The 15022-nt window shown below is 33.1% G+C and overlaps 2 protein-coding genes across 4 annotated transcripts; both read right to left on the bottom strand.

The window, feature by feature from the left end:
- Positions 1 to 657: 657 nt before the first annotated feature.
- On the bottom strand, positions 658 to 6467 carry SAMTL (mitochondrial substrate carrier family protein). The gene is made up of 7 exons (XM_088096051.1): positions 4950 to 6467; positions 3199 to 3616; positions 2187 to 2331; positions 1967 to 2082; positions 1803 to 1881; positions 1335 to 1568; positions 658 to 1222 (listed from the first exon to the last, which is right to left on the bottom strand). Exons 1-7 carry the CDS (start codon positions 6073 to 6075, stop codon positions 899 to 901), a joined length of 2442 nt encoding a protein of 813 aa, XP_087952177.1. The 5' UTR covers positions 6076 to 6467; the 3' UTR covers positions 658 to 898.
- A 2715-nt stretch (positions 6468 to 9182) lies between these two features.
- On the bottom strand, positions 9183 to 12491 carry IQD3 (IQ-domain 3). 3 transcript variants are annotated; one of them, XM_088095904.1, is made up of 6 exons: positions 12377 to 12491; positions 11657 to 11755; positions 11226 to 11546; positions 10796 to 11023; positions 10415 to 10537; positions 9183 to 10271 (listed from the first exon to the last, which is right to left on the bottom strand). In XM_088095904.1, exons 2-6 carry the CDS (start codon positions 11720 to 11722, stop codon positions 9570 to 9572), a joined length of 1440 nt encoding a protein of 479 aa, XP_087952030.1. In that variant the 5' UTR covers positions 11723 to 11755; positions 12377 to 12491; the 3' UTR covers positions 9183 to 9569. The 3 variants fall into 3 exon arrangements, with proteins under 3 accessions (XP_087952030.1, XP_047176403.1, XP_047176405.1); XM_047320447.2 differs by having other exon boundaries at positions 11657 to 11737; positions 12377 to 12477; XM_047320449.2 differs by lacking the exon at positions 12377 to 12491 and adding an exon at positions 12332 to 12369 and having other exon boundaries at positions 11657 to 11737.
- Positions 12492 to 15022: the final 2531 nt, after the last annotated feature.

Raw genomic sequence — 15022 nt, 5'->3', positions numbered from 1 at the left:
TTTTTTCTTTATTTTTTTCAAGACTTATGAAAAGCACTCGTTCAGAAATACCTCAACCTATTTCGGTTTCACTCATTTTTCTCCTTTATCAAATAAGCATAAAGGAAACAAAAACTGGTCAGTCATTAATAATTTAAGGAATTAATATACAAGAATAAATCAGAAATTTTTGTTCCAAACGACGTCGAATAACACGTCACCAAAAATATGTATTTATTTTAGCTTCACACTAGAGTACACAATTTTAGGACTAAATCTAAATTAAGTTAAATATTATTTTTCAAAAGTAAAACTTGGATTTTTTGCTAAATATTCTCGCCATGGAATCATCCAAACCAAATTTATACAAAATTCATGAGTAATGTCTGAAGTTTGAAATTTTAGACAGGTACTTACATGAAGAACTAATCTCGTAACCATGTCTAACAGAAAAACAAAACAAAATTATTGCATCATGAACTAATTTCATGCAGTCATGTGATCTTAGTGTAAACGTAAATTTATATCCAAACAAGCTTTTTGTTCCATTCTCAACCGCAAGAATTATATTCCAAAAAAATGGAAGACTTGCAATAAAAACTAAAAATTGTGGTGACAAACTGATCCAACAAAAAAATAAAAAATGAGAGCTGAAGAAAGATACAAAGGACCAAAATCTGTACAGTAGAGGAAGAAATAAAATTGAACCTTTAGTTTGCAAATATACGAAGAATATACTTTTTGATTCTGCTGCTACAAAAGGCAATCTTATAAAAGTAGAAAATGAAGAAAGGAAACAAAATGTGTATTTGAGAGCAGAATCAATGACCTTATTCCATTGATCACTGCAGTAAACTCAAAAATTCTACCAGACATTTGGCTGCTGTAACACAAAATCCCAGGTAAACTACTGAAGATGTTAATCTGAATTCCCTGCCTTGCCCTCCTCATTTTTGTTCATAGCCTTCTTTGCCAACTCATAACCTGCAAAGTTCATAGCACCAAGAGGTGCAATCCAAAAGAACCTTGGAACTGCTCCTTTGAACAAGCCAAGGGGTCCCTCATGTTTCAATATAGAGAAGGCTATCAAGGACATTGACACAGACCGCCCTTGCGCAGTCATCATTCTAGTTTTCATCACATCAAACGGTGTTGTCACCACAGCCGCCAAGCCGCCAGATAAAGCTCCAACAGCTATTGTTTCCAGGGGACCCAGTTCCCGCTCTAGTAGACGTTCAACAACCTAAAATCAAAGGCCAACACCACAACACTCAGTTTATCTTCTTTTGGGTGAATATAAACATTCATTTAAAATGAAAATACCATTGATATGCTGAATCATGGAAGTTACACACCTTTTTAGATTCAGCATAAAGCCCCATGCCAGCGACATAAAATGGAACCTCACGGCACAGGGTAGCTCCGGTTCCACGAAAGAAGCCCCTAAGACCATCCTGCTCCCAAGTTGCAACAAAAGCCTGACCCACATTGTCAAAAAGACCAGCCTGTAACCTTTGCTTCAACACCTCACAGGGGATCCGCACAGCTGTTCCTAAAAATGTGCTACAGAATGATGCTATTGATTGTACCTACAAAAGGGTTCGTATTTAAAACTTTTGGATTTAGTTAAGTGACACAACAAAGAAGACCCTATTAAACAACATAATGAACTTATTATCAACCTCCAAATGTAAAATTCACATTTAAAGGACAATCAAAGTGCAGGACAAATCTTTTGAAGTAACGGCTTTAACTAATACAAGGAAGACATATTCAGTAGTAGCCCAGGCTATAAATAACATCATATAAGCTTTACAAATTACCTGGAGTTCTGGCAGTGTTGGAGCAACATTTATCAACACCAATTTACTTGCTTCAAATATCCCAGTTCGCAAGCCATGGCTGCAATATCAAAGGTGGCATAAGCTTGAATTTCAAAACACAGGAAAGTGAGAGAGAAACATTGAAAAGAGATTGAATGAACAACCTTGAAAACTGTCCAAGAATTGCAGGGATTGACCCCCTGTATAAACCCCGCCTTCCAATCTCTGGCAGCTTAGAAATAATTTCAGGGAAGGACATGGTTGATGCTTGTACTCGAGTCTAATATACCAAATAAGACAACGATGAGGCCTCTAAAAGGAGCCAAAACAATCAAATGGCTATGAGAGGAATAGGGAATTGTTCATCAAAGTTCAAGAACATGCCTTAATTGTATCAACTGGATGCAGTAAGGCACAAGACAGGGCACAGGAAAGGCCACCTGCCAGTGCAGATCTTAGCACACTTCCGGCAGGAATTTCAACAGGTGGTGGAACAGCAACTACAGTTGCAGCTTCAAACCAAATGCTCCTGAAAGTATAACAAAAATAGTCATGAATATAGAGGATCATTAATCATTGACTGCTGGTAGTAGTTGAACATTGACGAAATTAAATTATTAACTGAATCTTAACCACTGACTGCTTGCCAGATTTTCTGATTACAGCTCTTAAAACAAATATAAAAGATCAAGACCCTGTATTTTTTTAGTAAGAATAGAATCATCTTACAATCATTGGAAGTTCTTTTATCAAAGTTTTGTACCAAAGAGCTTCCACTCCTATAAGTGATCAGTTGTTCCCCCCACTTCTTAAAATCATTCGAAGTTCTTTTATCAAAGTTTCATAACAAAGAGCTTCCACTCTTATAAGTTTCATAACAAAGAGCTTTCAGACAAGGCCATAATCTACAGTGAGTAATCCATGTTTCAGATTTTGAGAAGTTTTATGTCGGCTGCTGATGAAGTAACACAGTCCTCCTATTTTACAAAGTTTGGAACTGGGCGTTAGACCATAGGCCTGACAATCAACAATGAAGCCTTATCCTACTAGGTGAGGTCAGCTATACGAATAAACAATGTTATTTGACAAGGTTAAAAGAAATATTTGACCAGGTTATTCTCCATGGTTTATTTTGACCTTTGTTGCTTATAGCTCCCCTTTTTCTTAAGTCTGTTTTGAAAGGTATATTATTTTCTATTTTTCTCCATATATTCATTTTTTCTATCATTAGTAAATATCCTCACAAGCAAGGCTTTTTAACAGTATAGTGATGGCACTTATCCACCCTCCTCCTACCTCCAAAAATATATAAAGGATTAGTGATGCACTTTATGTTTAATGCTTATCATGGATAAATATAAAAAAAAAATCCACTAATTGATCATATTTCTCTCACCTTGGATCCTCTTGAAGACGATCAGACGGAAGCAGAAGCATGAAATTGCGGAAATGTCCATATGAAATAGATTCTTCTGTATCTGCATTCAGAAATCGCATCATAGCAACAGCATTGTCTTCATTTGCAGGGAGTCCTGCGTTCTTTAGTGATTCCAATATTTCACTCTTCTTCAGTGTCCCTGACTTGCTTAGACAAAGAGAAGTATATGCACGAAGAATTGTTGGCTCCTTTTGTTCCATTAATGATAAGAACTGCTTCAAACCAAAAGATCTGGAAAACAAGTGACTTCTTGCACGGCTCAAAAATTCTTTAGCATATCTTCGTGGCAGCTTTCGTTTTCTCATTTCTACTTCTAGATCTTCCAGAGTTACTTGGCCATCACCATCCCTATCCAACTCCTCAAAGAACCTCCTCCCTGTACGAGGATAATGAAAGTGAAAAGTCAATTTTTTTTTTTTATTTCCAGAAAATACCACAAAGAAATCAGCATACACGATAAATAAATAAAATACCCAAGTCTCTATATAGTATAGTGACTGGTGTTGTAGCTAGCCTATCTTCTCTATCCGTTGACCAACTGCCAAAAGTTGGCAATCGTATATGTTATGTAACGGTTTTTAATTGGAACCATTAACCTCCTCGAGAGAAAGAACTATGTAATAAAATAGAATAACTGAATAATAAATTAATAAGAAAATAGATCTCAAGTTCTCCTTTTCTATGTCTAAGATCCTTTCTAACAATCACAACAAATAAACAGGACATCTTAACTAAATACTTCAAGAAAAGATGTCAGAAACAGACTAGCTTAAGCATATCTTACAAAAAGGATAAAAGATCACAATTGATAGGATTCAGAGCCAATAAAGTTGTTTACTGCATTCGTTTATTGTATAGTCTTACATGTTTTCTCATTGCAATATTGATCATACAGAGATTTATTACCGCAATGCCCAAACACTAGTCCAGAAAAAATAAGTTCCTGTTTGATTGTGGTTTTAGGTTTTTGTTTTATAAAGCTATTTTGTAATATAATGTTTAAAACCTGATAAGGGGGTAAAAACGAAATGAAACGCTGATGATAAAATTTTGAAAACATTTTTTAAAATGTTCGCAAGGTCTTCTCTATTGACATTCACAATATTGCTTCTCATCTATGAATTAGTCTACCCTAGGCCACAACACAACCCTAGCATTCCATATTTCATTCCTATGATTCCTAATTAATCTTCACTCCTTCACGTTTCCAAAAATCAAATCTATTAAAAACAAAGATAATCAAAGCCCTGCATTTGAAAACCATAAGCAGATTTATTAAACTAACTTACATTACTGTTTACTCAAATTATATTATACCCCTCATTAATATTACATCCCTGCCATACCTAGGAACAGAAAGTAAGAGCTAATTGGCAATATCTTTTACATGAATCAGAGAATTCATGTCAGTTCCTTTAACGATTAAAAATGTACCTAACCTATACTTTCGTATTTGCCGAAAGAGATTTCTCATATATCCCTCCCCCGTCCATGCATACCAGCAGCATGTTCTATACTATTACCATGTACAAGTATATTCTAATAAATGAATTCACAGTTTTAAATAATTGATTACACCATAATCCTAATTCCAATCGACTCCATGTTTTAACAATCGTTAACTGCAGTTATTTAGAAGAGTATGCTGGTATCTTATGCAAGCAAATTTGGAAAATAATAAAATTCCTATCCGATGTAATATGACATACCTTCAGACTCTGTGTATCTAAAAAAATCTTGCACCGAGATTAGTTTCTTCTTATCAGGATGGTCTTTAGAAGTTTTTCCCAGTTGTGGTAGCAGTTCAACCAATTCTGTCAATGAAACTGTGGAAAGTGTAGACTTTAGACGTTCCACATTTGAGAGGGGAATACTGAATATGTTGCTGGCAACCTTCTGTGGCGAATTTCCTCCGTTTTCATCCTTGTTTTCATTATTACCGCTACCATTACCATAACTATTATTACTATTGCTATTATCTCCCTCCCCGTTCGTGGAAGGGCTTTCTTCTCCAGGCACGGTTGATGGTACACCACCCACTTTTGCAAACCTCAAATTCCCCAAGAAACCATTGACATATACTTTGTGCTCCTCCAAGAAACCTGTAAGTGCATTCACATTACCAAAATGAGGAAAAGAAGGTTGGGGCAGACATGGTTTCCCAGAGTCAAGGTCATCGTGATTTTCTTGCACCCCATGATCAAGACTCTGAATAGTCTGAGATAACTGATCAAAAATAAAACCTATAACGCAATCAAGTGAAACATGCTTCCCATCCTTCCTCTTCACACCCTTCTCCCAAAGGGCTCTACCAAACTGAACCCCCTTGGATTCATCCTGCTTCAAATCACATGATGAAACAGTGGACCTCATGCAAGAATTCGGCTTATCTTCATCACACACTTTATGACACTTCTTCTTTCCAGATTTGAAAGGAAGTGGCAGAGACTGAAGGAACCCATTAAGCAATAAAGACCAAGTCACGGCAAACTGCAAACAATTGGTGCACGAGGGCCCGTCTTCTTTACCCACTTGAGCTCTATTACCACCACCACCACCATTCCCTGAATTCTGTGAAAACATGCCCCAGAAAGCCTTCATAGGAACCTTCATTGACAACCCCTTCTTCTTCTTCACATCACAGATCTGAAATTCACAACTTTCCCTCAGTGGGGCAATCAAACAAACACCATTGACCTTGTTCTTTGGCCCTGCCAAACAATGCTCAAGATCCTTCGCCGCCTTCCGAAAACCCACTTCCAGTGGCAACAGCGATTCCTTCACAACCTGAACGGAATTGAAAAAAGACTCAACTGGGTCGCCCCCTGACACCATTTCTAATCAACCCTTTGAAAAAGTCGCAGCCTTTTTCTACACCCTTATCAGAAAGAAAACTTGAAAGTGCAAAAAAATTACAAAAAGAACTAAAATCAACAGAGAAATGTCAAGCTGTTAAGACGATGACCCAATCGAGCATATAGATGGAAAAGAATCCACTCTTAAGACGGGACCAATAAAGATTGCACATTTCGGTTCGAGATTATACCCATTTTGGTACAGAGAAGAAAGATGATGTGGTGAAGAAAGGAAAGAGTGAAAAAAATTGAAGGGAAGAATTTGGATAAGATTGAGACAAGGGACAAAGAGCATCAAGCCCAGGTTTAGGACAAAGTTTGCGCAAAAAACTGATATGGGTGGCAGAGGAAGAAGCGCATTAAGTAAGCAATAAGCACAATGAGAATCAAAGAACAGAAACTGCAAGTTTATTTTCCTTTTTTTTTTGCTTTTTTTCACAGAAAAATTAAGACCATTTAATGCAACAAAAATCAAATGCATAATTTACATGCACTTCTTTTTTATAAACAAGTTATTTACTATTATTATTATTATTATTATTATTATTATTATTATTATTATTATTATTATCATGAATCCATTAAGAATTATAAATTTTTGAAGTCTTATTTTATGTTTAATAAATCTTATTTATAACTTCCAATAAATAGAAGAAAGTGTGTTTTCTTACATTAACATGGTATTCTTATACCATTATGGGCCGTTATGCAAAATGTGTTAGCAACATTTTATTCTTTTGTTATTTGTGTACAACACTACATCATCACTACTCTACTCTAAGCTTTGTAGTTAAAACGTTAAAAGAGTATTCACATGGCCATGTATGACCAAAATAAATATGTATCCCTTTCTTACCAAAGAAAAAAAAACATCTCTATATAGACTGTACTAATAACACCTGGGCTGAAATTTTCAAAGGTTTTTTATTGTGTTTTGGATAATGAATAATGAATGCCGATGAATGGATAATAGCTGACGCAAGGCCATGTAGGAGTGAGAATTGGGGACACCACTGAAGGGTTGTGACCCTTCTTGTTATTGACGATGCATTATATAAAACTTACTTTATGAAATGAAATTTGAAGTGAAATGGTTCAACTCATGCTTGTTTTTAATGGCAGAATGAACAGTCATTGCGGAGCCTGAACAGGTGCAAAGCAACAAGGCAAAAGACACATACACATATACACACCAAGATGCTTATTTGAAAGCACAACTTGTATGAATGACTTGTTCAAATATATTATATTTATTTATTTATTTATTCATTATTATTATTATTAATTATACACTATGTTGAGAAAAATTTTAATGGCCAAGTTCATGCCAAGTGGTTTTGTATTTGCCAATAGTCATCACACACTCGAGTTTTGATTGGACAATTGCAAATTTTGAGTCTTTATCTCTTCTGCAGTTAACCACACATTAAAACCCACCAGAGAGTTTCTTTCGATGGTTGCATATACGGTGCTAAATTTTCAAATTGTAAGAATTTTAAATACAAATAAAGAATTATCTTTTACGAGATACTAATAAAAATATTTTTCCTAAAAATTTATTCTTTTGTGGCTGAAGATTGTTAGCAATCATTTTTTTTTCGTGGCTTATGTATTGAAATATTATATTTATTTATTTTATGTAAATTGTTGATAATACCTTGAGCCATTTTTAGAAAATCAAAATCACCAATCCTGTCAAGCTAATAATTTTAGTGGGGTTTCCTTCATACCTTTTGTTGGAGTAAAAAGATATAGGTGGAATTGAATCAAATTTAAATATATATATATATATATATATATTAATCATTACTGTAACTTGACAAGAGAAATTATATCTTTTTGGTAATATTTCGTTTATGTTTATTTTACTTTTTTAGGATGTGTTTATTTTAAAGAATTAATTTGAAAGAGTAAATAAAAGGATTTAAGAGTAAATTTGGAAGTAAAATTTATAAAAATTAATGTAAAATTTGAGAGATATAATAAATAAATAAATAATTATTTAATTGATAAAAGTTAAAAATTATTAAAATATCCATAACTATAAAAGTAATATAAAATAATAATAATAATTATTTTTATTTTTTTTTATTAAACAGAAAAAAAACATCACATCCTAATATGCTGAGACGAGAGACGAGAGAAGATGACAATCTCTCAAATCTTTTCGTGTTTTTACTTTCAAATCAGGCCATCCGAACAGGAGATATCTCTTAATTCTATCTTCTTGAATCCAAATGTACAGTAGTATTAGTTCAGCATTAGTGAATTTTAATAAAATATTTTTAAACGAAGATAATTTTTACAGAAAAAAAAAGGAAAAACTAGATGAAATTTGTTTCAATAATTTTTTCTCTTCTGCTTTTCCACGTCTTAATTCTCTTTTGGGTGGTTTTTCTAATTAAAAATGATAATTTTAGCTTTACTTTATAAAAAAATATTAAATTTAAACTTTGAATTTACTTTTTTATCGAAACAAATAAAACAGGGCAAAGACGCTTTTTTAACAGTTATTATTTAGTGTAAAAGATATTATGCAGATAATTAACAAAATGAAACTCACAAAAAGAAAAAGTTTTACTTTACTCAATCTTGAACTCTAATTTAACAAAAGAAAATAAAATCAGTGAAAATGCTCGATGACATGGTGATGGAGAATCCATGAAAAAGCAATTTTGTTGCAAGAATTAATGTCATTAATATTCTGAAAACCATTACCTTTAAACTCTCCAACAATCATAGTTACAAAGTTCATGTCACCTAAAACCTTTATCAAGATCACACCGTTGGTTTAGCACTCTTAAAACCGCCATCTCCAATCCAATGGGTCGCTGTTGGTATCCTTTGACCACCACTGCCACCGCATCATTGTCACGTCCACTCTTCACATCACCTCATTTTTTCTCACCATAAATTTCAATTAAAAATTTAAAATTTGGTTCATTCTTTACTTTTTCAGTTTAATAAAAATTTATTATAATTAAAAAATATATATATATTTTATCAATTCAAAATAAAAAATACATTTTTGAATTCCAAACATATGATTCTCAAAAACATAACATGGAATGAAGAGTAGATACAACATGATCTTGAACCATATGGTCTTGAATTCATGAGTACTTTACAAAGGGGATAAACAATGTAGTACAGTACATGTTTACATAATGTATATTTATAAATATCGCCCCCAAAAGCATTAATCTTGTTACATATATAACATGGAACTACTACAGTCAGTTAAAGTAAAAGAAAAAGTTGTCTGCATTGGTTATAAAGACAACTGTGGGGATCAAATGAATACTTGATCAGTCAAATTTTATTGCATCTCCTTCCATTGCACCAACAACATGGCTTGTGAAGAAAAAGTTGATAGAGACTACTATAAAAGATATTGGTGCCACCTTTTGTAATTTGAATAATCTTTGTTCATGTTTCTATTCTAAGTACACCAATGGCATGCATGATGCATCTCTACCTTCTCACTCTCATTTTCTCTTCAGGGGTGGAACCATTAGCAACACTCTTGTTGGAAGCCACATTTCCAGGTCTGGTTGAAACAGAATACCTTCTTGCACCGGCTGGAGAAGAAGGGAAAGAGAGTCTCTTCTTTAAAGGAGCAGAAGCTACTTTTTCGGGTGTTGTATTTCTTTGTGATGCACTTCTCCCTTTGGATGATGGCTTGGCCTTTGCAACCTGGGTGGATGGTGTTGTGTGACTTGGGAAAGCAGGTGAAGAGCTTGAAGGGATCTCGTCATCATTCAGTGGTGACACTCCAATGCTATGCCTGCGATTGTTTTCATGGACTTTGTAGAACATGGATTTTGAATCACCTTCACCACCCCATGAACCACTTGGTCCCTTTGGCCTTGTTACATTGGTTAGCGAGACCCTTCGGGCTCTTTTTTGAGGGGATTTTGGATTTTGGTTTTCTGGGGTTGTTTTGACATCATTGTTCTGGTCACGGAGAGAGTATAATTTTGTGATTTCACCAACTGACATGGTGTTTCTTACAGCACTCTTGGCAGATGCATGACCAATGTGGTAGGTAGTGTTTTGATCTTCCCATGGCCTAGTAGCCATCCATCGCTCTAGCCAGTTCCAGCCCCAGTGGGGATTGTTTGGATCCATAAATGTAGCATTTGTGGCAGATTTTGAAGAGTTCCTCCTTGTTTGCTGTTAAAGAGATTGATTAGTGCAGTATAATAAAATGGACTCCTTCGTGCATGGGCTTAGATAGTATGCATAAAAAAAATGTAACTGGATCAAAAACTCGTTTCTCTTGTTCCATTAAAATCTAGAAGGCAATATCTTCTTACCTGATGTGTTGATGCATATGCCATGGCCTTTTGTCTTCTCATAGCTGCTATTTGCCTGTTCAACAGCTTTGCCTCAACTTGCTCCTTTGATTTCGAGCTATCGTCCCATTTTTCTCCAATTTGCTGAATAAGTATTTGCCACTTTAGAACATTAGCATAACAATAATTATATTTTCATGAGTTTTGAAAAGGGTAATGACCAAAAAAGGGGAAACACTTAACAATTTGTCATAAGATAAATCAGAAAATAAGACACACATTCACTAGTAATATTATTGTACCAGACACATTCTGAGACAAATATACATCTCAATTGTATTGCATAACTCATTGATGTCCTCCCTATAACATAAATTTCAACATAACATACACATTACTTACGTTAGCTTGCAACTTGTCCAATTCCTTTTCACGTTTCTGCAGCAGTTGCCGGTTAAGAGTCTGATTCTCCTCAGACATTCTAACCTTCCTTGCACGAATCTGAGACTGCAACCGTGAAAGAGTTTGCATGCATTGCAAGGTAGTAGCTGCTTGCCTTTGAACAGATTGCCCTTGCACCAATGTTCTCAACCTCGCCAAACCTCTCAAGCCTCGCAAGGATCTTCTTGCCTGAAACCCACATAACATAGAATCGAGCGATTATTATAAAAGTCCGTCTCAGTTCAATGTTGTTGCAGCACACATACAAATTCTCCCCATAACAAAGCAAAATAAATGATTTTTTAAATAAGATGAGCCTTCCATTTCATTGGTTATTTCGTTTCTGTAACATTGTTTGTTCCCAATAAATAGGATTGATAAAAGTCCATACCAAATATCCACGGTAGGCTGTTTGAATCGTGGTAGCAGCCATGTCTTCATTTAATTTTACATTTTGGCGACTCGTGGTTGAGAGACGAGAAACCTCTGCAGCAGCGGCTACAGCAGCCCCTGCAGCCACGGCAGTAGCCAAAACCAAAGAAAAGGCTTGGTTGTTCTGTTCATTCTCTGGCACACTTCTTGGTGTGGTGTCTTTTCTTGGTGGAAGTGAGGGAACAACAGCAATTGGTGCTCCTTCTAGATCATCTGGGTGATAAGCCCCAAAACACCCTAACTTTGGTGGCTTAGGATGATGTTGTTGCTGAGAATGTTTCTGTTTTTTATGCGCAAACAAAATTGTTTTGCATGAGAATATTATCCCATTTCAAGGAAATGTTCTTTCTTTTATTCATGTCAGAGGCAACAAAGGAGTTATTCACGTACCTGTTCCTTTTTGGAATCAGAAAAGAAAACTTTCTTCACTGAATAAAACCACCCTTTCCTCCCCATGTGCAGTTCCTTTATCTAGCAAAACAAAGAGAACTGGATTTTGAATTAATAACATAAAATGACCAAACATCTATCATAACAAAAAGGAAATAGATGAAAAAAAGTTATGAAGAAGTGAGTAAGTTCCATGTGTTTCAATGTAATGCATGCTGAATTCAAACAGGAATTGTAAAAGAAAGATAGAATTTCATGCTGAAAGCAAAATTTAACTGATGTATTATAGAAAAGTCTTTCAAACCCCATTAATGAAAAGGACAAGAAACCCAGACATAATAATAAAAGAAATTGTCTTTCCAAAGATATAGCAATGAGCTTCTTTGGATTCATTAATGCAATGGAATGATCAAACAAGGATGAAGCCAAAAACAGCTTTCAATAAGCCATCAGAAGTTCCAAATCAAAGTCAAAAGTGCCATAAGTTCCATTAGAAACTAACAGAACATAAAACTGGAAGATACAAAATGGAGAATGAGAAGAACCCATATAGCAGAATTCAAAAACCATCAAAGCCATAACATAACATGATTCAAAAGGTACAAAAACAAGGATCAGAAGGAACAAAAAGCACAATAAAGGGGACAAAACCGAAATGCTTCACGTTCTAAACACCTTAGTATAAGAATCACAAATGTCTCTGCAAATTAAGGTACTTACATGCCCTGTGAAGGGGAAGAAGGGACAAAAAGGAGGAAAAGGAGAAAACTTCAACGACGAAGGAATCAATTACAGCAAGGATTGGGTGTCAGGATAAGTGGGGCCTTTACACGAATTGTGAAATTCCTAATTTTAACGTTCATAATAACAGCGTACCCAAACAAAAAAACAACAACGACTAAAATCCATGCAACAAATAACAAACTCTCGCTGTCTTTTTTCTTTCACTTTTTCGTGGTCTTAGAATTTTGGTATTACATTTCCTAAAAGAAAAACATCTAGAAAATTCAACTCGCATTCATTTTACATCTTCCTATTTTCTTCAATAATAAACAATTACTTCTATGATATAAATAAATTGGTGGTCATATATTAAAATAATGGAAAAGATTGAATTTTTTTTTTCATTTGACGAAAATGTCCAAATTTCTAGATTAAGTATAAGTGTCTCTTTCTACATTTGGTTTGGTCCACCCTTCATAAAGAGTATATTCCCATATATCCTCGACTGAGAGTTAAATATTATTAATAATATATTATATATACTAAATGTCATTTTTCTTTCTTTATTTTATAATAACCATCATTTTTAAGCCATATATTTCAACAATACGTCTTCTTCTTCTTCTTGTATTCAAAATAAATTATTCCACATGTTTATCATGTATCTACTTATCTTCATTCTTCCTTTTCATTGTCTAACTTTTCAAACACTTTTACTTTTATATAATAATCATTTTCAAAGTTTAAATAATATTATTTTCTTTTTACCAATAAATTTTAATTAATTCGTATACGTATTTTGTTGTGATATAGAAGTTAAAGGAATAAAATTAAAAGTTTAACAAATATTTATTGTTGTTATAAATAAAATGTATTGCATTCTTTTACGTAAAAAATGTATCCCAGAGAACTATAAAAGACAATTAAAAAGAAAGGAAGAAGAAGATTATTTTAACTATTTATGAATGCTGATAACCGGTACTATATATCATAAAAGACACTGTTTAATAAATACGTGCAATTTAGAATTCATCGAAAATCACAATAAAGTTTATGGATATCAATTTTTAATAAGACATATAATTTATCGTAAGAAAATTAAAAAAAAAATAGAACTATTTTTGAGCTTCCCTTTTACAGCTGAGAACCAATTACTAACTCTTGAATATTTTTTTAAAGTGTTTTGTATTCGGCCATCATCTACATCTAATTGCGAAAAATATAAAACACGAAGACAAAATAAAAAGAATGATGAAGAGGAATGGAAAAAATAAATAATAGACTATACAAGTTTATATGCACAGAGAGAAGAGAGGTTAATTTACTTTGAGATTAAATATAAAGAATTTTTTTTATTGAAGTCTTTTATTCAAGTTTAAATTAATATTTTAGATTAATTAACAATGATCAGATGTATTAGGTTTATATCTCATCTTTCGTGAAAAAATAACAATTTTTAAGAAATATATGCTTCAATTATCACATTTAGAACTGTCAAAATGGGTAACCCGGCTCCATCCTGGCCAGTCAATAAGCCAACTCAACCCGGCTCACCTACTAATGAGCTGAAAATATTTGAATCTGGCTCGACCCACAGATTAGTGGGTTAAACGGGTTGGCTCATTGGCTTACTTAATTATAAGTTTTTTTAAATAAAAAAATTATATATTTTTTAATTCAATTCTAATTAAATTTAACTCTAAAATAATGTTAAACTCCAAAGACAATTCAAAATAATATATATATATGTGTGTGTGTGTGTGTCATACAATATAATGGTAATTCAAAAACAAGCACTAAAGACGAACAAATAAGTTTTTAATATTGATAATTTTTGTATCACTTGTCCATTTATAATATTAGAGTCTTGTATAGATAAATCTATAATATTTTTCTCTCTTGAAACATATTTTTTTATCTCCATTTACATATAAGAAAAAAAATGTTAACTAATAATATTGAAACACAAAATAATAAATAATTAAATTAAATTAAATTAAGTGAGTCGTTGAGTCAATCCAGCTCACCACGGATTCAATCCGACTTACCACGGATTCAATCCGGGTGAGTCGGGATGAAAACTATTTTTTTTAAACCCAACTTAGCTTAAACCTGTTGTAGACTGAATTAGCTCGCAAGTTACAACACATTTTGACACACTAATTAATATATATATATATATATATATATTGTGTATGTAACATGTTAAAACATATGAAAGGTAAAAAAACATAAAAGAGTTCAATAGGAATAATTTAACTCATTCAGCAGCGGTAAAAACAATATAAAAAATAGAAGATTAAATATGAAGAAGTATATAAAATAAGTATGTCTCCTCTTCCTTTATGTTTTATATTTTTTTTTATATTTGTCCTTTTTTTTTCATTTATTCATATTTCACAATTTGTTCTAATATATCGTTACTATTATTTTATTTAAAAAAAATTAAATCCATTTTTTATTGAGTAACAATTTGTTAATAAACTGTTTATAGAAAATTGTAGTTTATAGGGAATCAATTGTGTTTAATATTTTAAATCAAATTGCATAAATATCCATACATATTTCATGCACATAAAAAAGTTAATATCATATAAACAACATAAGTGCAAATAAAAAAAATGATTAAATTTAAAAAAAATC

The sequence above is a fragment of the Vigna umbellata genome, chromosome 8 (assembly GCF_029865625.1).
Source record: "Vigna umbellata cultivar VRB3 chromosome 8, Vumbellata_1.0, whole genome shotgun sequence".
NCBI classification, from domain to species: Eukaryota; Viridiplantae; Streptophyta; class Magnoliopsida; order Fabales; family Fabaceae; genus Vigna; species Vigna umbellata.
This window is presented reverse-complemented; position numbering and strand designations above follow the sequence as displayed.